Genomic DNA, 25,803 nt, shown 5'->3' on the forward strand with positions numbered 1-25,803 from the left:
GACTATGGACAAAGAAATGTAGGTTGAGTTTTCTTTCATTCTGTCTTTGGAAGATTTATGGAGCATATGAAATCACTGTGAGTTGAAACAGTACTTTGAAACAGAAAAAAGCTTTCATTAGGGGACTTCAAAGCAGTTACACCTGGAAAGCCTGATTGATTAAAACTTTGATTTGTTTCAATATGCCTTCATCAATAACGCTTATTTTAAATGTTAATATTTGTGTTACAAGTATAGTAAGCACATCTTACAAGCTGTGAAATATATGTCACAGAATCAATGAGCAGCAAGTAGGATTTGAGGCAGTAAGGACTGATAAGCACTTGCTGCTTTCTTTGGAGACATGGCAATGGATGAAAGAACGGTACTTTCAGATCCTGTGCTCATCTGTACATGGAGAGAGGATAATCTTGTTTTGGATTTGTGCAGGTGTTTAGTTTTTGCTTATTTATACAAAATGGCACTTAGCATTTAAATAGCAATTTTCATCTTCAAAGCAATTGTGCAAACACAAGCAAATTAATTCTTTTAACACCCCTGTGAAGTAAGTAAAGTTATTCCAGTCTTGCAGACATTAAACTGAGAAAGACAAGTATCTTGCCCCAAGCTATCCAGGAAGCCATTGCAAATTCAGTTTTAGAAAACAGAGCTTTCCTTGCTCAGAGATAAATTTTCTTGTCATATTTACGTATGTTTTGTGATATATTGTCTGAAAGGGAACAGGAATGCACATTTTGGACCTTGTTCTGTCTCTGTTTGTAGTTATGTTTTAAGGAAATGATACAGTAGCTCTGTTTCAGTATTCCAGGTAAGTACATTACAAGGCACCTTGACAAATCTATTTGAAATAACCTAAACAGTGTTTGGGTCGTACCTGCTGTGTCACATCCTTGGGAGAGGCCTCAATGCACAAAGAAATGTGAGTTTGGATTACCTTGTTTTTGGAGCTAGCTTTGAATTCTAGAAGGAAAAAAAAGGGTAACAGCAATGAGGATGTGAAGACCTGTGGAAGCATGAAGGCTCTGAAAGCTTGTGCTAAACACCCTCAACTGCTTTCATGTTAGCTATTCAGTATATTGTAGTAAAAAGAAATAAAATGAAACTACCACATCGTTTTTGACATTTTTAAGAGAATTTAAGTCAGATTTCTGTTTCTTCATAAGTATAGGATGTAAAGAGTTTTTTTCTCTTGATATTTTTAAATAGAAACATTTTGAGACCCTGTCTTTGAGGATGTGTAGGAAAATTCAGATGAAACAGAACTGAAACTGAAAATTCAGTGATAAAATTTGACATGCGTAAAATCTCAGTCAAGAGACATGTTTCCGTACAACTTTTTTGGTCGTGTACTATGGGAATCAAAGTTAGAGAGTGTGCAAGTGTAGGAGGTTCAAATTGGAGAGATCCGCTATGTCCTGAGTGTCAGCTCACTAGCAGGCAGAACTATGAGAAGATTGTGCATGTTTTCTGTTTTCATGGAAATAAGCTGCCTTATCCAGTTAAGGAATGGGTGTCTGCAGCAGGCATTAGGACAAAAATCACATAGTGCTTGCTACATTATGACTGCTGAAAAAGGAGGTTATAGTATGCACACATTGTAATGAGATCTTGGATACTATGAGACAGTGTGTGATAAAATTTACTGGTAGGAATTCCCCAAGTTCTGTAGCACAATTAATTAATATACTCTATCACTTTTTAAATTGTTCTTGTTCCTTCTCTATGTCTTACCTCTAAAACATCCAGCTGCTATGTTGGTAATATTTCTATTAGGACATACTATCATTATGTAATTCTACATAGGATTAATGGTTATACAGATCTTTTATTAGGACTATACAAACAAAACAACTGTATCATTGAATTCAGTGTAAAGAATATGAATCATAGTTAAGTGTACTCACTGTAATATATTTCAATGAACTACTTCCTACCACAATCATGTATGGGGAAGAGTTTATTAATGTGGTCTCCAAGCAGCATGACGTGGTCCCCAGTCTTCAGTTTCCACTGTGTTGTCTTGGCAACATTGTGTAGAATCTTCATGTGAGTATCCGGCAAGATGGATTTTGCAACTGAATTCTGTTAGCTATCTTCCCAGTTTTCCACTACAGAACTGTTCTTTAGGTGAATTACCTTGTCAATCTATACCTCCATCTCCCCACATTTGACAATTGGATTCCAGATTTTGTTCTTCAATCATCTTCTGCTTTGCCCCATTCAAAACTGTGCATTTCAGTCCAGTGCATTCCTTTAATATGGTGAAATTTTCAGATCAAGAGGCAGCAGGAAAGGTAAACTAAACAAAGGGTGGCTGTTTAGTTTGCAGCAAAAGAGTCAATTCTTGGAAATTTTTTTTTGAGTGCCAGAAGTTCAGTTCTGGGGTTATTGAGCCCAAGCATCTGGAGCTGAGATGAAAGAGATGAAACAGATTTCTTCCAAAGTCCAGGCTACTGGTTTAGGTTATCAGGTGGTGCCTCATTGTAGATGCAGTTCATGCTTTTTAAAGACGTGTGTATTCTATCAAGACTAGGATCATATTTTTTTAGTGGAAGCTGATACTCTGCAGAACAGTTCTTCAGAAGTGGGAATTACTCTGCAGAAACTTCTGCAGCTCTGCAGCCCTGAATTAGAGTCCTCTGAGCATAACTTTCTGGATAACTGGACTTATAACAGCTATTCATGTAGAGGAAGAAGAGAAAAGTGGTCATTTATCAGGTGTCTACCTGGGGGCTTGCATTCTGTCCTTTAAGGCTATGAACATAAAGATTGTTTCAGACATTGTTTGATGCTTAGTAATCAGACTTGTGCAGATGTGGACTGCGTGTCATTAGTTACAGTAGCTCGTCATTCCTTCAATATCATGTTAGGACACCCAGTTCAAACAGGTTTTTGCTTGTCCGTATTGGAGAGGAGGAAATTTTTTTAGGGGCCACGGGCATTGCTGAGGCAGACACTGACCTTTCAGTAGTGTATGGCTGTCTCATTCTGTACTGTGGCCTTTACCATTAGCTTCAGAGAAGGGAAAAAGAACAGAATTGTATGTATTTTTTTTCTTTGTCTGGTCAACCTGTATCAAAATCAAGGAGCTCTTTTGTAACTTGTGCTGATGGTTGGCTTCTCTCTTGAGGTTGGAGCATTGATAGTTCTTGCAATTCTTATCTTATGGTAATTTAACATAACTTAAAGGAGTGACATGGATTTAAATTAGGATTTGACACTCTTGTTTTCTAATGAGCTGAGTAATTTGGGCTAAATTGCTTTGGGGGAGCCAACCAGCCTCTTAAACCTGTGAAGAGCAGCTGGTGCTTCTCTGTCCCGGTATTCCAGTAATGTTACCACTCGGATGTGGAGGAAGAGTGGGGAAACCTGCCCCTCCTCAGCATGGGACGTCGGAGCCCTCAAACTGTGTCTACATTCCAGGAGTGTGCTGTAATTGCAGAGACAGTTTCCTCAGCTTCACTCTCCTTCTGCTCCCCCCCCCCCTTTTTTTTTTGTTGAAGGCATTTCATTATGATATAAACTACTTGGGCCTTTATATGTGCAGTCACATGGAACATTAGAATTACAGCAGTTTCTTAAATGAGCCTTTATTTGGAAATGTGGTAAAATTGCTTACTTGTGAAAATCTTACCTCAGAGCACCCTGTTTCCAGGCAGGTAAAGAAGAGAGTTAAGTGTTGAAGACTGCTGGAACTCAGAACCAGGCATTTTATTGGTGTAATCCTTGTTAATCTAATGCTAAAACACTGTATCTCTGCTCATGCTAACAGAGTGTAGCGTCTCCATCATATATGATTTGTGACATGCCTTCATAAAATGGGTGACATAGCTTCCCTGGTTGTGTTGCCCTCCATAGCGTTTCAGTCTTACAGTCATCTATACTCATCTTTCGGTCTTGAATTTTCATGAGTTTTCTCTGTGCAATCCATGTGAAATGGTTCTCCTTCAGAAATTTAGGCTGTATCTGCTTAGCTGAGAAATATTTTTTACAGAAATGTCTTGTTTGTTACTATGTACTGCTTGTGTGTTTATTGGACATCCAAGAATGTATGTCTGGATTATATACATATTCTCTAGGGTGTTTTTACTTTGTATGAATCATTACAGCTGCATAGGTTTATTATGGTCTTCAGTGCTGATCACTGTCTCCCCCATTTCATGAAGTGAAGTGAATTTCTCCTCCAAGTATTTCTCTCTTGAGGGTTATTTCAGATGCACATTTCACAGGGCTTTCAGCTCTCCCATGCATTTTGGGAAATGCGCCACGTTGCAAAGATGGCCCTGGTTCAGAGATGGCAGGATTGTTGTGGCTTGAAAAAAAGATGGATGCCTTTTGTTTTTATTTGTGGAACTGGTTACAGTTAAGGCATGGTTAAATCAGTAAGCACACTAGGTCCTTCTAGTAAGAAAAAGCATGCACCTCTGTTCTTTAAATTGCTGGGAAGGATCTCTTTTCCTCCAGGCTGTTCCCTTTTTTCTTCCCACTGGTCAGCACCTCCTCTGTGTTGGTAAGAATTCAGTATCAGCTGTGCTGTAGCCACTCTGTCTCATTTTTTCTGACATTTTCTAACTTAGAATTGATAGAAAGTATGTATTAAGCTTTTCTGTTCCCATTTGACTTCAGTTTCTCAGTGCTTATTAATCTTAATCTTTTCTGATTGTCTTTCCACATGCAGCCGGGGACATGCATTAATATGAATGAGGTATTATGAATGTTTTCCTCCTTTTTAAAATTTCACTGATGTGGTTTAGATGATTGAAAATAAAAGAACTGTAAAGCAGTCTTAAGTTACGGAGCTCGGCCATGAATGATGTTTAGTGTGCACTGAATAGACAAATGAAGAAGAAGAAGAGGGGACACCTTTAGGAATGGCTATGTTAAAAAAGAACAGTGCAGTCTCATCTGCCTGAAGGAGACAAGCTGTGACAGCACCTCCAGTTTGTATGTGTGTGAAGATGTTACAGGTTGGTGATCTCATTCTTGTTGCATGGCAACTGCTTTTTTTGTTGCTCAGAGACTAAAGTCCTCATTAGTGTAAAGTAGATGATTTTCCTGATGATTTAAGAACAGGAGAGCTAGTACTAAGCTGCATGGATCTAGTGCATGGAAGGAATGATTCTTTGCAGGATTTAAGGCTGCCCAGTGAAGGTAGAAAGAGAGAGAACAGGAGTTTCTAAGATGTTAGACCCTGATATGGAAAAAAACATTTGAATTGCACAGTAGTAATTTTATCTGTCTTTTCCATCTAGGCAGTATTACTATGCATACAATATATTAAGATTCCCTCAAATGATTAAAGAGTAAACGGTTCGCACTGAGATGTGTAATTACTTTTTATAATCTCCATTTATCTCTTAGTATTTCATCATGTATCAGTTACGATATTACAGTAGGAGGAAAATAAAAATGGAAATTCATTTTTAGTCTGAAAATATATTATAATTCAATGCATTGCCCAACAATGCATCTTTAAACATGCCATCTGACATCTTCAAAATATGACCAAAAAGCTTTCTATTCTCCTCTGATTATGTTGGCTATCATTTTGCTACAGGCAACTTATAAGATGTACATTATAAATTACCATTTGGAGGCAAAGGAGCCTGGTATGCTTACAAAATGAATGCATAAACTTCTGGTGCTTTATGACTAGCTTGCCAGTTTGTGATAACTGAACTTACTTCCTTCTTTGGTTTTAGTATTTGTCATGTCCCACCAACCTTTAACTAAGCTAATTAGAGCTTCTTTACAGTTACATTTTGTGCATTTATTCTGGAGATTTTATTTGGATGTGCTTTGACATCTTCAGAGGCCTTGTGTATATGCATGATACCACAAACAGCACAGTTTGTAAATACATTCTGTGTCTGGATAGGATTGTGAAAGGGAGCCTTGGGGGAATTTTAATGGTTTTGGGGGTTGATTTTGTTTTTAAATGAGTGGATTGAATATAGCAATAGAACTGTTACACAAGAAGTATTTGGCCTTCACAAGTGTAATATGTATTCATGGTAATAGATGCATTATGACTACAAGTACTTTGAAGCATTTAGAAAAGACTAAAAGAATTGCTGGTTTCTCTTCTGACGTTAAATTCTAAGAATAAGCATGGATAATCAGGCACTTTCAGAAAATATCTTACTTTATAAACAAAATGGATTTTATTTGGAGAAACAGGCTTCAGATTTTGAAATAGCTTTAGCTTATTTTGTGATTTTTTTTTTCCTGTGCTTCTCTACGTTTGCAAGAAATGAGGGAAACACTGCTTCTGGCTAGCTGTACACAGCTGTTGTACACATATTAATATGGCTCCACAGTCAGGTTAATACTAACATCATAATTTCTAGATTGTGCAAATAAGCTTGAAGCTGTCATTCTCTGCTGTATATGTGCATAATAATATGGGAATGCTTGCCCATTTATTTAAATATGAATATACTTTAATTAGTGCAACACTAAATATAGTGCAGTATTTCCTTTTAAAGACTGGAAATAGTGTCCTAGCTGAGGTGGGAGGCATTCATCGATACCACTGTAGGTTAGGATCTGATAAAAAGTTAAACCAATAGAGTAACGACATAGATGAGCTTTCAGAAGGCTATTTGTTGTTAAAGCTCTGTTTCGGAAAAATGGCCTAGCTTATGAAAGCACTTAAATGTGTACTTGTGTTGCATTTAACATTTAAAATGTAAAGTGATATCCTAAACTATGAATTAGACAAATTGATTGTGGGGGAGGAAATACTTGTGATACTATTCCTGTTTTAGATGAAACATACTGAGATAAATAGCTCGGCAGTGGCGGTGTGTAACTGGGTGTGTGATTTGTGAATGGTCTAAGCTTAATGTAAGTGCAAACCACTGGTGAAAGAAGGAGTCTTTCTATCAGTGATAGTCTTTCTAAATAATATTCGAGCAAGAAAATCTTAACTGAAATGCTTTCCAGTTGGTTTACTGCATATTCTTTACCCTAGCTTTACTTAAATTTGTAAGGAGTTGAAAAACTCCTTGTAAGAAAAGTATGAAAATCTTGATTACAAATCACTCAACTTGCATACCTCACCTAAAATTTGATACTTCTCTTGGGTTTTGCTGAGATAGACCCTGCTACTCACTTACCATATTTTGGCATTCTGTATGCACCTGGTATTTATTGTGTTGATGCTGCATGCGCTTAATTCACAAGAGGAATAAGTTAAGAATGCGGTCAGATGGAGGAAAAATAAATTATAATTACCATCACTGTTCAAGTGTTTTTCTGCTGCTTCTGTCATACTCCTCAGAAATAAGGGGTGAAATGAAATATCAAACGATGCATGAAAGACTTTCTGAAGTTCCACTACTAGCCAGAAAAGCCTTTCACAGTTTAGGATGACAGATTGTCTTTAATTTAACCTAATTGTGCATAATGTGTGAATTGGATTTAATTTCACACTTGCTTTCTGACAGTTGGTAAAACTGAATCAGGGAATCCTTAAGAATTTATAGTTCTCCAGGTTCTTCAGTCATTGTTGTCTCCTCTCACTTTTCAGTTATAACTTGCTGCAGTACCCTGCTAAACATATTAGAAGATGAGAATTTCAGTAAATATAAGCTCTGTCATTAAATTTTACTTCATTTGATGACAGGCTTAAGCAAAACAAAGAGGAGATGAGTAAAATGGATGGGGAAGTTCATGATCTAATTGTCATAGACCTGAAAAGTAATTTTCACTAGCCTTTACCCTTGGAAGGCAGTAAAAGTCATGGCATATCAACATACACTAACAATGTGGGTGCAGCCGTACTGTGGACTTTTGTGGCAATCTGCCAGCTGACAGCCCAGCATCACACATCGCATCACATTGGGATTATCCAACCTGTTCTCCTCTGTGCCCTTTAGTGCCCTGGGATAATAGTGGCCAGGTGTCATCTCCTTGTTTTAATGTCGATGGATAATTAGCATCAGACTGTTTGTAGTTAAATACCCAGCACTAGCCAGGTGTACTTGGTCTTTCTACACATTAATACTTCATCATGTCACATGCACCAACCTAGAGCTGAGCAGAAAATGTGGATCTCTTCCAGGGAAGAGATGAAGAAAACTTCATGGCAAAATAACACAGTGGATCTTTTTGAGTCCTTGTTGAAGGCATGGCTGAGCTGTACTGTACAGAGGCTAAAACAATTATCTGAAATTATCTTCCAAGACCAGTAAGCATAAGACTAAAGTGGTGCTTGGGCTACCAGCCCAAGCTGGTAGCTTGGGCTACCAGCCCATGGCTATCTAGACAGAATTTGTCAGGATTAACAGTGCTAAACCACAAGTTATGAGTGCGGCCACCTACTGCTAGTGCAGTCAGAGACTTAGAAGCTTGCTTGGGTTTTAGTGATGAAGAAATGACTGGGAAACTGATTTCTTTGCTCTGCACAGTCATATGCTGAGGGATGAAGGAAATGAGGTCTTTATGAATACTTGATGATCTGGCCCCTGAATCTTCAGGACCCTCCCAGTACATATTATTTCTGTGATGTGTTAGATGTGGTTTTATTGAAAGGAAGCAGTATGGTATGCTGTGATGCAGATTTTGAGTGCTATAATTCATCCGGTACTGTGGTTTTCTGTTCCTGGATGCCCAGTAGTTGTTGCCATACTAGAAAGCGTGTTGCTGTTACTTTATTGAATTCTTCATTCCACCCTTTCTGAAATAATTAAAAAGACCGCTGTGTGGAGGGAGCGTGTGCAAGGAGTCTCTTCAGAGCTGCATTCTTGCTGTGTGGATGGATTTGTTACCAGCTGCTGCCTAAGCTTTCTCCCTTCCATAGACACTCCTCTCCATTTTATCACTGCTGTCTTCTGCTGTAGTAATTCCTTCAATTCCCCTCAACCAAAATGACAGCTTTGCCAGGAGAATGGCTCAAAACAGTACTGCCACAGTGACAATTTAGTGCATTATATTTGTTGCATTCATTAATATGTTAATGTATGACAATTGCTCCTTTTCTTCTTTTTTTTTCTCCTGCTACATAACAACTTCCCACCTCTTTTGCATGCTTCCAGTGTCTATCCATTGCATCCTAAGAAATTGAAAGCAGATAGCCTTAAATTAGTCACTTAGTGCATCCCAAACTGAAAGATTAATGTCAGAATGCAGTGTATTTTCCCTAAGTATTTCCTACCAGAAAATACAATATTTCAGCAGTATGACTGAGGAACATGAGACACAGTCTAGAAATTATGATGTATGAGGAACGTAAGTGGTACAGGGCATTTTTCATCTTTGAAGTCCTGAGTTATTTCAAAACTGTTTATTTTGATTGAACTTGACTGTTGACTGTGAATGAGCAAGACAGTTTTGAGCACAGAACTTACTAGCTGTTGCCCTGCATCATCTCGCAGAGCACAGCTTCTGCAAGTCAGGCACACAGGCAGGTGGAAGCTTTCTGATGAATAAAGTCAGGTGTACCCTTACAGACTCCCCTTGCTTCTGCATCAGCAGTACCTTCTCTGACATAAGAATCGCTTTCAGAGGCGCAAATGCAACAAAAATGCCTGTATCGGACTATTCTTTAACTGTCCAATATAGCTCAATAATACTGAAATATCTTTAAAATAATATCTTTCACTTACATGTAGGCTGGGACAAAACAAAGAAGGTCACATCTTTGAATTTCAAGGGCTATTTCTTTACATCAGCTCTTATCCTGAAAGTAAAAATGTAAGGAGGGACTTGAGACTCTTTAACAGCTACGATTTTAAGACGATCTCTCACTAACCCTCTCTTCCAAGTCTCAGTGAAGTGCTTTTCATTATTCTCAGAGTTATATATATTCATTCCATTATAACTCAGAGCAGATGTTGAATATAGTTAGCAGACTAGTTGTGAAACATTGCTCTTCCAGTGTAAAACATTGCTCTTCTAAATAGCTGTTTCATTGTCACATTATAAGGTGTTATGCAAAGAGGAAATGGGTTTTATGATCCAGTTGTCCCCAAAAAGCCTTCCACAGCTGGAGGGTGAGCTAACTTGCTACCATAGTGAGTGGAAGGTTAGCGCTTAAACGTTTGCACAAAGGGACTGACTGGAAGACAGATCTACTGTTCTGTTCCTTACATTAGGAACTTGTATATTTTTAAAGACTTCATAGAATCACAGAATAGTTTGGGTTGGAAGGGACCTTTAAAGGTCATCTAGTCCAAGGCCCCTGCTGTGGGCAGGGACATCTTCAACATACATTAAAAATATACAAGTTCCTAAAGACTTCAGTGTTGGGAATCTGTCTAGACGCTGTGCATTAATTTCAGAGAATCTGCAACTATCAACAAGTGAGTGTCAGGTAAGGGATGTCTGTTTGTACATTCAGAAACCTGATGTAAGGGGTATGTGGAATACAATGTCCATTTGACAAGCGTTACCCTTCTTCAAACTGTTGGTGTTTCAACTTTCAGACCTGGGTCTTGTAACCTGCATATAGGTCCTGACTTGAATTATAAAGAAACCAACCTTAATTAAAACCAAAAATTCTTAAGCAACCTTACTCATTGGAAATATATAAAAGGGACGCACAGTACTTGTATTACACATAATTGGTAAGGAAAATTTCTCATCAGTACTTATTTTTCTGTATTCTCCTGAACTGTGATGATTTCTTTTCAGCAGGATTTGAATTGAATTCCACTTCCAAGTCAGACTGTTTTTTCTGTGATAAAAAATGGTGTCCTAGAAAGGGTTGCTGTTTTCCGGTAAGTTTGGGAAATTGCTATTTCAATCCAGCATCCTGTTTGGAAGATGCGCATTGATTTCCCAAGAAATGTACAGCACAAAGATTCATGCTATCCTTTGACAGTACTCCTTCATGCTTCTACATTGTAAGGGAATCTTTAGCATTCAGCAACTGTTAACCTAACACAAAGAGCAGATGCTTTTGGGATTCCCTCTCTGAATTAATATCTAGTCCAAGCACCAAAAAACCATATTTTTTTCATGTATATAAAAAGCCTTATTGACCTATGGGAACTGAATGTACAGCTTAGAGATTAAAGCACTGGGTAAATATGAAAATGATATATCCACTGGTAATTGAGAAGACAATAGACGAAATAGCAGCAATTACAAAGACCTATTCACAAAGTTTTAGAACTTGTGATTCTTGTTTAGAATAAGTCGACTTTCATTCAGTCTTATTCACTGTTGTCAAAAAAGCAGGGACAAATACAGACAAATTAGTATGATGAAGTTTCCTTTCTAGTTTATATTGTTTTCATTAGCAGTGTATCAGCGAGTCAAGCAAAGCCAAACTAATTTTCAGAAATTTCAGATTCTTTCTCTCCCCTCAGGGTTTTTTGATTGAGAGCTCTTGATCTTACTGGTACATCAGGTTAACAGTGATGCTGTGTTCCCTACCTCTCAGTAGCAAACCTAACTACTATGCTTTGGTGATAGGAGAATGCCTTTCTCACCTGATTGTTACAGTATGGTTTTTAGCTCTTGCCATGCAATATGTAAAGCAAGATACACTGCATGCTACCACTTCTTTTCCTCCTAACACTGTCAAAAAAGAAACTGTCCCTTCCACTGTCTTTTCCAATTCACTGTTCTCCAAGAAAAATACTGTTTTTCATTCTGTTCCGAGGAAAAGAGGAAAAAAGTCTTCAGTATACATACTGTGCAGAAAATGACGCTCCCAAACTGTTGAATAAATTGTGAGTTTCTCTTCCTGCAACTTTCAGTGTGATCACGGATGGGGTATGTTTTTGATATGATATCAATATGATCATTTTGATCATGTTTTTGATATTGTTTCACCACTGTAATTGTAGCTTGGGTCTTCTGATTGTTGGAAGAAAAGATCAAGATCCGTGATTGTGTGAGGAATGTGCGTTATGTAGAAGAAGGAATAGGGAAAGATAGGGAAACAAATAAGCAAACTTTTTAGCCTGTCTTTATTAACATTGAGGGTTGATAATTCTCATTTTCTGTCCCACAGCTGGAGTTAGGCCCTAGCTTAACTATGCTATGTTAATGCTAATTTTCAGCTACTTACTAACACCTAACGTAAAACCACCACAAGTGTCTGTAATTTTGTTCTTGTTCTTGCTTCTTTCAGCACTTGAATAGTCATTTAACAACTTCTGAAGTGGCAGATGAATGCTATAGAAGCTGAAAAAAACAACTGTAATTTCCTAATGCAAGAGAACTGAAAATAGTTTTGACCATACTGATCAGATATAAATATAGAGCTGAAGACAAACCTGCTTTGTTGTGCTGACACTTGAGGGTGGCGTGGACTATGAATTCCAGGCCAAGTGGCCTGAGACTTGGGACATCTCCAGAATGATAAAGCCACGTTTTAAATTAATAGTCTCATACTCTGTTCCTGCTAATATTTACAACCATCTACACTTTGTTTTCTGTGGCTCAGAGTTACAGCAGCATTTAAAAGTAATTTCTATAGATTTTTTCTTAGAGAGAAAGAGAGAAGAGCAACTGGGTTTTTTTCAAACTTAGACTGTTATATGCCTTGATAGTTTTTATTCCTCTTCTGTAATAACAACTCTTGTAGTATAAAAACATTATGTGAAATTGAACTTTCTTAAGAAAAAGAAGAAGGTGAGGAGGGAGGAATTTCTAGCTGCCTAGTAGCTGCCTAACTGTAGGGATAATTAGGAAGGCATAGGCATTACAGGGGATATTCGTGCTGTCTCATTTGGAAGCTCTGAACAAGGTATTTTACATTGGTGCTTCAGAGGGGATTCCAGACCTGCCTTCCATGGGCTTTGTGCAGGGAGCAAAGGCATGCAGTACCAGTGTTCAATTTATCCATCGGCAGTTAGATGAATGAGTATCTTCCTAAGATTCAAAAACCAAGTGTCATTTGTCTTCTCACATCTCCCCTGTGCCGCCCGCACCCCCAAAAGAAACCGACTCCAAAATGGTGTGGTTAGTAAAACTTTAATGTTTGTAGGTGGAGGAGGAGAAAACATCTGGATTATGATCACAAAAGCTTGCAGCAGTTTGATTCCCATTGCTTAGATTGTTTCTTTTGAGTTTATTTTGGCAACACTGAACATTTAGGTCTGACTTTTCTACACTGTTTCTTTTTGAGCCTTTTCATTATCTGAAATAGTTCTCACGAAGAAATACTAGTGACATCTCCAGGATTATAAAGAGGTATTCCCGACTTCATTATTTACAATAAATTTTGTTAGGCACTACCTCTTCTCTGATCTTCCTGGCCAATATTGTCATGGACAAGATTTGGCATTTATTCACCTTCCAAACCTCTGAATGTGCAAGTCCAAAATAGAACAACAGACACTTTGATACTGCTTTACAGGGATAAGATAATCAACCACGAATGGATTGATGTTTTTTTCTGGAATTCATTCTTCCCAAGGATATTGACTCGTGAAATAACCCTTGAAGTACATCTACCCTACACAGTATTTCTATCATGGCTTTGCTGTAGGCAGTTTCTCACTGGTGTGGTATAACCTTATACCCATAGCAGAATAAACTACAGGTGTAATGCAGAAAGTGTTTATTTCTGACTGTCTTCTGTGAAATAGAAAAAGTTCCCTTTTGAAGAATGCAAACTTCTGTAATGAACTTACATTCATTAAATAATGCATAAAAGCTCCTGAATTTGAAATCTTCCATTGCTTGTGTGGGATTTTTATTTTATTTTATTATTTTGATGTGCTGAACTAGAAGCAAAACTTAGAACCAATAAATACTTAATGACACTAAGGCCAATCTTAACTGACAATATTTGTGTTCTCTTAACAGAATCTGGTTCTGCAATTACTGCTTCCTGTATTGGTTTGGGGAACTCTACAACACCTCCACCCGGACAGGCAGGAAAACCAGTGCCAGGATACAATGGTAAGACTGTGCTAAACATGCTGCTAGAAAAGGGTATTGCTTATATTCCTGAGTAAGTGCTCTTTAATTTTCATACCTTGTAGGGAAAGCAAATTACAGTTTTATTAACACATTTTCCTCCTTCCTGTAACAGGAAGATCTGCTTTTTTGTGCGTTATGGAATGTGATTGTGAATAAGAAATTCAGAGTTATGTTGAAGAAAATTGATCAACTACTCCTGTCTCTATTATATGAAAGGGCTAGCACATACTTCTACCCTGGATATAACAAAGATATGAAAAAAATACTGTGCTTTAAGGCTTTATCTACAGTTGCACTGTTTTAAATGAGAGCAGCAGTAAAATTTGTATTGGCAAATCAGGAAGAAAAATCTTAGTAATAACCATGAGCAAAAGAGGAAATGATAACTAGACAAATAATTGCTATAACTTGCACTTTGACTGTTCTGTTATACCTGTGTTTTCAATTTTCAGAGCCTAAATAGTTTTGGTTTGGGAGATGTACATCAAACAATTACGTCTCAGAGACTGATTAGATTGATTAGATTTTCTTTTGGCCCTACAATTTTATATAAGATGTATTCTGAAATGCATAAAGAAAATTGTTACTGAGGTCTGTGTCTTCCACAAATACGTCGTAATGAGCTAACAAGCAGCCTGGCAAGGATATAAATCTTCTATTTGAACTCATCTCATACTTTTTAAAAAAAAAATCAAAGTCAGTTTTCTGCCTTTTTGTACAGGTATGTGGGCTCATATTTGAGAGAGTTGTTAAGCACATTATCTTTTAGTACTTGTGGAGCATTTTTATTTCCAGCTGGGAGAAATGGTAGGCTATGCACCCACGTTAAAAGGATGAGCACTCATTGTCTGGAAGGTATTTGCATGCAGAGGGTGCAGCCACAGGATTAAGAATGCTAAAATATTTTCATACCTGAGAACCCTGATTTTAACACAGTTTTCAAGAATTACTTGAAGTCCAAAAAATAATTACATTAGAGATCAAACCATCTTCAGGAAAAGTTCTCACATCATTGGGCAGAAAGAGCTAAGCTGTTTTTGCTTCTAATACATACAAGCGGAAGTGAATGTTAAAGAAAATAAACATTTTCAGCAGCTCTGGGTTTTGGCATTTACAGTTATGGCATGAAGACAAGTGATAGATTAAAAACAACATTAAAACAAAGCCGTGAAGTTTGTCTGGAGTTGTAATAAATAGGGAAGAGTGGAAGAATGTAATTGCATCACACATCCTATCAGATGATAGTCAGGCCTAGAAAAAAGTATGAGTAGCAAGAATATAAAAATTTCTTATGAATTTTTTGGAACATTGGGCCTAGTGTACGTAAAGAATTTCTTCAAATAGAGTGAAGGAAATGTCTTTAGCGTGCCTTAAAAGGGAAACATAAAACAAGCACGAAAATTCACTAAAGATTTGTGAAAGAACTTTACCTCTTTCAGTCTTTGGTTTGAGTCCAATTATGTCCTGTAATGCAGCCATTCACAAAACAGCGGATCTTGAAATTACTCTGTGCTGGCAGCTGTCTTGCTGTCACCCACTGCTGTTTTGATGTTGTTTTGCTGCTGTTACTATATTAATTAGAAGAGATCCTTATGCCATTTAGAAGCTAGATTCTGTATTTTTAGATTCTACATGCAACTGTTAATGGTTTTGGACATTGCTAAAGTTATGTTGTATTTATGCTGCGATATAAATAGAAAGTTACAAAATCTACTTTTTTTTTTGAAACACAGCCAAATTCTTTCCTGTCACAGTATTGCTAAAATAAACTGATTTCTTTGCTGATTTTTTTAGCATGTAAAGAATAAAAGCAGTATTTAGCTATATCAAAGTGCAGTGGCAAAAATTGCATTTAAAAGTGACTCAAGGTACCATATTAATTTCTAGCTCTGTTGCCTTAAATCAGACATTATATTGTGCTTTCCCTTTGATCTACTTGAACCCTTTCCAGATAATTTCATTGCACTGTTTTCAAACTGAAGCAAGTCCCACATTTTGAAGAATTAAGTCAGTTCTTCAGTAATTCAGGAGTGAGCAGTATAATATCTTCCTTCCCCAAATTTTTATACATTGAAATACACTGCTTGCAAGGAGGAGAATAAATGCTGGAATTGCTACCTTGATAAAACAGTTACAATAAACTGATTAGATTTTACTTTAGTATAATAAAAATAGGAAAAAATAGGAGAGAAAGCTTTGAAAGCTACATGTGAGTGGGTCTTTTTCATTGTGTGTTCTGAGCCTAAATTCTCCAAATCTGACGATACTATGTTTTTACACCATCTAAACATAAGTTGATATCCATGAAGAAAGACACTGTCCTCCACCTAAAAATACACTACTTGACAGGAGTTCTCTTCCTATATTATTTTTTGCAGTGATGATTCTGGATGAAAATAAGGAACCAGTGAAGGCGAAGACTTTAGGAAATATTGTGGTAAAGTAAGCAAACTAAGTATCTTACAGTTAAGAGAAGCTTCCTACATGGGTTGATTGTCTTTTGACTGAAGTTTATATATATGTATAACAATAATTGAAATAATGAGGGTTGAAAAGCATGGCTGTCTCTGATATTGATACCAAACTGCCAGAACTGCCAAACTTGTCCATTAATGTTGAAAAATTGCAGATGAAATTGTGTGAGTGAATGAGTGTGGATTGCTGGTTTTTTTCTTCGACTACAGCAAAGTTTACCATTTTCTTAATTACCAGCCTGTTGGCACAGGATTAAGCTTTCCTGTTGGGATGTATGAGCAAGATACTGAATTGTTCTCTTCACTGTTTTATCTTTCAGTTTAGTGAAATAGTACAGCAGTGCAGATTGACATGCTTTGGTTTACTGGTGTGATGCTGCCTCCTCTTTCGCTATCTCCTAATCCCAACTGATGCACATTCCTAGAGGGACAATATGTGTTTTCTGATCTCTGTAAAAACAGCAAGATGTCTTTGAGTGTGCTTTGCATGAAATGCTGTTCAATTATGGTGGTACTTTGACAAAATACGTACAGGAAAAGACTCCAGAAAAAAAAAAAAAAAAGGAAAGAAAAAAACCCTGCTCTGCATCATGTAGGTGATTTTAGTACCATTTACCAGACTCCTGTCAGGTGAGTTCCATAAGCTCTAATATTCTTTTTGAAAGTACACCTTTCTTAGCGCCTTTTCGTAGATAAAGGAGCCTCTGTTTAGATAACACTGTGAACATCAGTTATGTTTCTTTTATCTTACCTTCTGCCATCTCACTGTTGCCAGAACCTTTCCTTACTTCTGTAAAGCTCGATAGGCTACTGTTCCCCACAGCCCATGCCAGCTCTGTCAGGCTTTAAGGCAAATGGCGTTTTCCTCAGACAGATACCTACTTTGTGATTAACATGTTATCTGTAGCCGCCTCTTGTTTTCAGTCGTAGAAAATACCTCAGTTCTGAACACTTCCTAACTGCCAGCAAATACAAGTCCCAAAAGAAAGGCATTCATCCACTTCTGCAGTGGTAAAATTTAGAAGAACTGTGGTAACTCAGATTCTTCATTGCTTGCTTAGATCAATGGAAGGAAATACAAAGATCAGCATTAACCTTCAGTGAATTGAAATTTTTTCAAAAGCCAAAACATTGGGACAGATGTACTGATTTTGATGAGTTGTTAAAGAGAGAAGTTAGCCGAGGATTGAGGCAGTGGCCACGTGAGCTGGAGATGAGACACGTAAGAGCTACAGGCCCTGGAGCGTGCTGCAGAAAGGCAGCGCTAAAAATGCGGGCAGGCTGGCTGGCTGCATAGTGCTTGCTTGGGAGTCGGAGTTGCCGAGGTGTGGAGGTTTTTTGCTCAGCTGTACTACTGATCTAATGTAACTAGACCGCTGTGGAGATTAAGGTAGTATCACATGAAGTTACTGTACTGTGTGACACAGATGTGTGTTTTCAGGATGAAGTCTATACCCTGCCTAATTTTCAGCATCTTGGGCTAAGCCACCAGGACACACAGGCATGTGTTTAAGTGCACACACGATCTCCCCTGAATCAGCAGACTCATATTTAGACATAGTTTTCCTGTGACACATGTAAGATTGTGCATTCATTCCATTGCCGAGTATGAATAATTAAAATTGCTCCAGCCTTTAATAGACTGTGGTTTGCAGTATGGGTAACCCAGGTCAGAGTGGAGGGCTATCTTTCAAAGCTCTCACTTCTGTAGTGCCTGATGCCATAATGAAACGTAGGCATGCAATCAGTGGAGAGAGAGAGAAAGGTATTTTGTAAGAAAATTGATCCTAGCTGTCTTAGGCATTCAGCTAGGATGGAATATATCGCCTTCTAGATGTGCTCATGTCTCTCCACTGACTGCAGGGGTGACACAACTAGCTTAGGGTAGGTGCTTAGCATTATCTACCAAAAGCGAAGTGAAATGAACTCCATCCTTAGCAACTCTGCCAAACAAGCTGAATTATATTTACTAACAGGTAATGTTGGTAGTCGTGTGCATACATTTCTGAGTCATTACTATCGTTATCTTTAAGTGCCTGTCAGGAGTGGATATTGCCATATTAGAAGATCCTGTTTGGGGTTATTGTCAAACTCTTAAAGCCAGAATTTGTCTTCCCTAATGTGGCCCCACGTTTAGGCATTTATCTTAAGGGATTACAAATGTGTTTATATATTGATTTTTGTTGTTGTTTGTTTTATTTTGTTTTATCTTGCCCAGCATGACTTCTGCTGCAGTCAAATAAATTGATAGGGAAGAAGGGATTTCTGTTTCGGTTTGGGTTTTTTTGCATTGGATCACTCAAGAAAGAGTAATGGCATAGGGACACTATTATTTTATCATGTCCATATTTATTGTAATAGCCATTCTGAAATGGGGAGAGTAGAGGGCAAAGAAATTACATTGTATCATTAACATAGTTGATGTGAAACCAATTCTGAGGTAGGTTAGCTATCACCCCTCTTTCTCTTCCAGCCTTTTTCTGACTTAATCTTTTGAGGCAATAGGATCTCTTAAAATTCATTGTGCGGCTTAACCAAAAAAACCCCCAAGAAAACAAGGCAAAGGTATTGATAGGCTTTAGGAGGCCAATTGTTGATTTTTTAACACTTCCAACATTTGAATCTTTGGACTGTCAACAGAAGTTGGCTTTAGGATATTATGGTTCGCAGCGTCTTAACACTTTGTTCCAGGTTTCATTCTGGTAAGTGACAATTTGCTGCAGTGTTTAGTTGTTTTTTTGGTCATAAAAGTCTGTAGCCGTTAGGTTAAGGCATCACATTTTCTATCTTCTGCTTCATTCAGCTAAGCAGTTCTTAAGGTGCAAAATTGTCATTTTTTGATTATGGCTAGTTTTCATAAAGCCCTCCTGCAAAGAAGCCTTTCATCTCTTCAGCAGGCTTCTACATGTACAGACCCCTTAAAAACAGGGGGGATGATCCTTGTTACTAGCAGTGTTTGTTTGTCACCCCAGGGGCTTGTCCGCATGCAGCTAGAAGAAAACGGGGGAGTCAGGATAGTTTTGACTATTACTCTGTCATACCCTCAGCAGCAAAATATGGTGTACCATTTTAGAAAAAAACACAGGTGTTTGCTTTATCTGCAGCAAACGTGAGTTGAGAAATATTCTTCACTATTTCTCAGAGGGGAGAATGGCCACACACTGCTTACAATACCAGCTGTGCAAAAGTGGTATGCTGCTGCTCTTGGTTATTTTTATCCCAGTCTAAGTCCCAGTAAACACTGGGGGCTGCTTGAAGCCTTCAGTGCTCATAAGCATAGTATTTAAAATATCTATTCTTACAACAGAGTTTTAAACTTTAATTGTATCCCGCAGGAGTCAAATACTTTAGAAAGGTAATTCTTACACCTAATTACTCCATCTTTCTGCCCCAAGTACCTTCTTTTCTTTATTCATCCGCCAATTAATACCTGTTTTCTTTTCAAATAACCGTCATCTATGCCCTTTGCATAGATTTTTGCTGACAAGTACTCTGATACAGGCTAGTTTACCTGGACAATGCAATAATTTTTTTGACTTCCCAAGTCTTTCAGGATAAAGTAATCAAATGCAGTGTCACAACGTTTATGATGAAAGGGCAAGGGAAAATGAAGACAACTGCAGCTCTGAGGGTGGGCTTGTATGAATTGTTTCTACATTTACATTTTTTTGAGCTAGAATCTTTGGACATGGAAGATAATTAACTGAGGATTTATTCTGAAGTAAAAATGGTAGCAGCAATGACCTCCACTTCCATTAGCAAGACCAGTCTGATTTAGTGACGCACTTCTGCTTGCATTGTTCTGACTTGCCTGGAATTAATACACACTTGAAAATGTGTGTGTGTGTGTATGTAATCATTATTAGCCATGAAAATTTTCAAAGGTGTCTGTTACCATAAGGAACATTAGGAAGGAGAAATCCCACTTAAATTCCAGCGCAGTGGGAAACTAAGTTTTGCTCTTGTGCATTATAAAGATCACAAACCCATTATGTTTATTTTATGAAGCAGTTGTCAGCAATGTCTCATTAACTAGTGTTATTCTTTATGTTCATCCACAACAGCAAGAGGGCTACATTTGCCTTATACTCATTCTATCCAGAGAGTGATGCCTGCCAGTAAATTTCCCACTAGATCCTAGTAACACTTCCTCTAGTGTTTGTATAGTTAATTTTGTGCCATAATAATGGAGGTTTACAGGATAAGTATTTACAAATTCATTTTACCAATCTCTACTGCACAGAATCACATAAATATTTCTGTTCCATATTCAGAAAGAAGTGAGACAATGTAGTTATATGATACAGTGATTCTGAAATTCTTTGGTTGCGTTGGTTAAATTGCATTTAAGAATAGTGACTGTGTGAGAGGCTTTGGAGACCATTAATGTTGTGGGTGGTTTTTTTTTTTCTCATGAGTTTGGGATTAGTGGAGGAAGAGGAAGGAAAATTATAATGTTCTGTCAATAGTTAAAATGATTCAAATGATGACCCATCCCATTACATAGAGTAAAATCATGAAAAACTTTATGTACAGTGCTGTAAGAGTGTAAAGTATTGAAAAATAATATTTATTCACAAAGTTTTATAAAGAAAGAGTCATGATAAATTTACAGCTTTTTATAATTTTAGATTTTAGGTTCGTGGAATAGAAATGTGACAGGACTTTTGAAGCAAATACCATAAAGTTAATATCCTTTAGTGGAAGAGATGTTGTTTAGAAGTAAGCAACCCATTCACAGCTTCACTATTTGTGGTACTGTGTTCAATATTTATACAGTATTTAGAGAGCAAATAGATGTTCAATGAAAAGCTTACTCATTTAATATTTCTTATAATGCATTAAAGAAAAAAAATCAGGATCTATGTGGAAGTCTGAAGCAACCTGGAGCCAGGAATGTAATCATTAAGATGCACAATAGAAATGCTAACCAAAAGACCTTAAAGGGAAGAAAAGGGAAAGAAAAAGATGTAATCTTTCGCAGCACACTGTAGTACCTCGGTATCCCATTAAAGAAAATAAAGAAAAATCTTGTAAGACTTGATGGGTCAACATATGGGCATTCCAACTTGGGATATGCACATGAGAAAGGTCACAGCTCTCGTTTGCACTCTTCCCCCTTCCCAGGAAGAAAAGGAGGCTGGGAGGTGACGGCAATGGTTTTAGATAGTGAAAGCAAGGAGAGACTCCATCTGAAGCCAAGAGAGGGGTATATGGCCTTAGTTCAGAAGAAAGATAGTTAAATAGAAGCTGCCTGAGATGCCAAAATAGCCGCTGAAGATCTTAACGTTACGTAGTGTCTCAGTAACGAATGTTGTCAAGTTTTCTCTTTTTGTAAGTGTGTGATGCTGTTGCTGTTCTGTGCTTTTAAAAGATTATATAATTTTATCATTAAATTTGATCCAATGATAAAAAACAATACTCAATATTCTGAAATTTCCTTCTATGAATGTCATAATCCCCAAAATTCAAGTACTTAGACACTCTAAGAAACATCTCTCTCTCTCATATGTGATTGTTCTAGAGTGTCTGAAGGGCATTAAGCTATATCTCCATTGCTTGAGTTGTTTTTATTTTTTGTCATTTTAATGATGTGCTTTGCCATTTTGGAAGTGGTGTTTAATGTTTTCCTATTAATTTTTAAAATATAAAATAAACAAAAAAATTACATAAGGTAGCAGAAAATTAAATGCAACCCAACAGAGGACATGTTGCAGACCCGTCTGAGAGGCTGCCCTCAAGGAAGATTGCTGGAGGGCGAAAAGTTTTGCTTGTAGAACCGTGTAAAGGAAGTGTGTCATCCTGCATAGACCACTCACAATACGTTCTTGTAAGTAAAGGTCGTACACCTTTATGTAGGAACAGTGAAAATTTGCTAGATTTATAAGATGAATGACTGTACCCTAGAAAGCAGTGACTTTCAAAGGAGCTTTTTATGTTACAGTGGATAAACCTCTGAGTGCACATCATCTTTGAATGAAATGTAGCTGCTAGTGTAACTAAGCAGGCAATATGATCCTTTGTTATTCAGTAGGGAAACTGAAAAGGAGCTATTGTTATTATCTGTGGATATGATGTTAGTAAAACCATAAATGCATTATGTTCAGTTCTTATGTCCATATTTCAAAAGGCTATTGAGAAACTGGCTGGGTTTTGGAGAAGATATGAATGAGAGTGGCTTGAGTGCTGGAAAGCTTGGCTTAAAGAAACTTACAGTTTAACTTGTGGTCTGTAGTTTATCCAAGACTGGTTAAGTGATGACTTTATCAAGGTCAGGAAATACTCACAGGACAAAGACATCTCTGAGAGACTGCTGTTTAATCTAGCATAAAGAGATTGGAAGCTGCAGCCAGATATATTCAGATGAGAAGTAAACCACATAATTTTAACAGTGAAAGTATTAAACCATCGGAACAAATTCTTGGGAATATAGTGTTTTCCTTTGACACCTCTAGGTCAAACCTGGATATCTATCTTAAAGATACACTGTCATTTAACCAGAAGTTATGGGCTCGAGACAGGATTTAGTAGGTGACATCCTTTAAGCTGTGTTATATGGGAGGTCAGATTAGATGATCATGATGAATCTGTGCAAAAGATTTCTCTCCCTGCCAGCCTCCCACATGTTTTTTTATCAGCTTTGTCTTTTCCCTTTACAAGTGAAACAATGAGTAGGACTTTCAGTGTGGGAGCAGTTTGGCCAAAGATGAGTTTTCTAACAGATTTCTGACTGAGTACATGTGAGTAGCATTTGAACTTTCTTTACTTTTAACCTTTTCCAAGCACTTTCACTGGTTTTTGATGCTTTCTCTCTTCCCCACTAAACTATAGGTTTTTTCCTGCAAAATCCACACTGAAACCAACTACTTTTGTGACCTCTTTCAGCTAATTAAAGGAATATTTCATGCAGACTGGTGAATGTTCGAGATGCTCTCTCTTCTCTTGCCCCTTCTCCACTCTTTTTCCAGTGCTGCTGTTTCTCATGTCTGAAAAAGCTTCTAGATTCCAGATGGCTTTCGAACTTGAAATCAAAAATTGTAAGTGATGTTTATGCACAGCACTACATAAATGCTGAGTAATAATATAGCTGCCAGTCAAGATGATTTAGCTCCATTCACAAGCCCAAACTCATTTAACAATGGCTTATACTTGCTTTGACTGGCTGTAACGAACAGCCTGTGAGTACCATTGTCTACCATAAAATAAAAGGATGTCTTTTCTGAAACTCAGCAAGGTAGCATCTCTAATAGTTTGACTTTCATTTGTACTTTCAGAAATCTGCTTTTCTCTGTAAATTATCTTTTGAGTGCTGTGTCTATAATTGCTTTGTTCCATCAACAAGGAATCTTACATCATTTTGATGAGTGGCATCCTGAAAGGATGTGACACATGGAGTCAGATTTTCTTGGGCTAAGCTAAAAGTGGGCTGTTCTGTGTAAGGTCAGCCACCGTTGTATGAAAAATAAATGAACTGTAAAACAATGCTTAAAAAACAGATAATGATTGTTGTTTAAAATTCTCTAGCAGAAAACAGTTACTATGAGAGCACTTCAGAGTTTTTCTGAGATGCTGCCAAGCTTACCTAATCTGTCTTAGTTTCTCCACTTTATAATGAAATTACCTTCTTATCTTTGTAAAATGTGGATCTTTGTAAAATGAGCCCATATAAACCCATCATTAATTTACACAGTTCACCTAGTTTTCCTGATGCTGTTCTAAATGTTTTCAACCTTGAAATGAGAAATGGGCCTGGATCTGTATTCCTGTAGTTCTGCAATTGTCACTTAATTTCTCTGGAGGAAATGGAGAATAGCATCATTTGTACTGCTGTTGCTGTACTTGTGAAAAATTGGCATGAGTGAGATCAAAATTCAGACCTATACATCTTTTTTGAAGTTTGAAATCCAAAGGTAAAATTTTCTCAAGTTCAGGTGCTTTGACTCAGCTCAGTGTAAGTTTTTGGCTTGAACCTCGACTTGGGTTTGAAACTGTGCCTATTCTTTGCTAGTTAAATGGAATGAGTTGACTGTAGTTAGCCTGATCCAATATAGCTGGTAACACATTCATATTTTAGAAAAGGTTGGCAAGCTTGTCTTGAATTTGTATTTGTTGAAGCTCGTGACTGTCCTCTCCAGAAAGAAGAAGCAATGATGAGATAGAAGATGCTGCCAGAGTTATGACCATATGAAAAATCCAAGCAAGAATAGTGTAAGGGAGGGCTTATCTTTAAACTGATAGCAGATGCAAAGGCTCAAAACTGGCTGGCTTGTGGCTTGGTATGCAGGATGAGAGAGAGAGAAGTTAACAGACAGCTGGAGAAATGCAGTAAATACCTCCCAAAGGGAAACCAAGCAAAGCAACTTCTTTGTATATTGTGGATATGATGATGAAGGAACCTACCTCCTTCGGTCTTGGTCTTCTGTGCTCCTGTTGCTTGTGAAAGGAAAGCAGGATCATGTCTGGGGCAATCATGCTTACTTATGCATAGCTGGCATTTTTTGGTCAATATATCCTCTTAATAGAAATAACCCCAAAAGGCCTTGAGTATCAACTCAATGTTTGGACAAAGAGGCAACAGTTTTTAAATATAGAACTTTTGTAGGTGTGTGTTATGTTTCCTAGGGAGAATAGACCCAAACCCAATATCTAAAAGTGTTCCTTTTTTATGGAGGGGTTGAGGAAAGGAAGAGATGTTGGCTTTCAGGTTGCTGTTATTTTCTGACTGCCTGATTTTCTCTCTTCTGACTCCTTTTACATAATTATGATCCAGTTCTGCTCCCTTTGGAATTCATGGCAGCATTCCCACTGACAGCAGTGGGATGGAGGTATTTTTGGCTCTGGGCATTTTAATCCTGATGTCCTGGCAAAATTCCAATACATGTAATTATGTTCTGGCAAGCTGAATTCTACCTTTATTAATTTTATTAATTATTTGTGTTTGCATAGCACCTAGAAATTCTAGTCAGTCACGACGCTAAGAACTTTACTATCGCGCAACAATTGTATGTGCCCATAGCTCTGGAATTATTTTGCCTGAAAGATGGACACATGGAAGATGGCATTCAGTTTTTGCTTAGTAGATGGAATGGAGTCTAACTGCAAGTAATCTTTTACAGAAAGCCATGGAGGCATATTTTCAGATTGTGTCTGTATTGTGCTATGATTTGCACTATAGAGATACCTGCAGTAGCCAGTAGTTTAGCAGTGAGGTTTCCGTAGAGTCACGAAATATGCACTGTGGATGTACTTATCATTGCAATTTGCTTTAAAAAAAAAAACAACCACAAGAAAAACAAAGGAAAAAAAAAGCCCCCAAACCCCCACATGTTGGGAGCAGGGACTATATGTTTGGTTGTATGTTGCATACTTCTGTGTTTAGATTTCTAAACAATTACAGGTACAGAAAGAAAAATGTTTTTCTGATTTCAGCAATAAAATTGGT

General features: G+C 37.5%; 1 protein-coding gene across 2 annotated transcripts in view; it reads left to right on the top strand.

Annotated features, from left to right (window-relative positions):
- The window catches only part of ACSS3 (acyl-CoA synthetase short chain family member 3), an 87,499-nt gene that overhangs the window by 52,709 nt on the left and 8,987 nt on the right, over positions 1-25,803 (top strand). For both annotated transcript variants that reach the window (XM_076333686.1, XM_076333695.1), the window contains 2 exons: positions 13,771-13,866; positions 16,266-16,329. In XM_076333686.1, the coding sequence (XP_076189801.1) occupies positions 13,771-13,866; positions 16,266-16,329 (160 nt within the window). The remainder of the gene's footprint in view (positions 1-13,770; positions 13,867-16,265; positions 16,330-25,803) is intronic.

This window comes from Aptenodytes patagonicus, chromosome 1 (assembly GCF_965638725.1).
Source record: "Aptenodytes patagonicus chromosome 1, bAptPat1.pri.cur, whole genome shotgun sequence".
NCBI classification, from domain to species: Eukaryota; Metazoa; Chordata; class Aves; order Sphenisciformes; family Spheniscidae; genus Aptenodytes; species Aptenodytes patagonicus.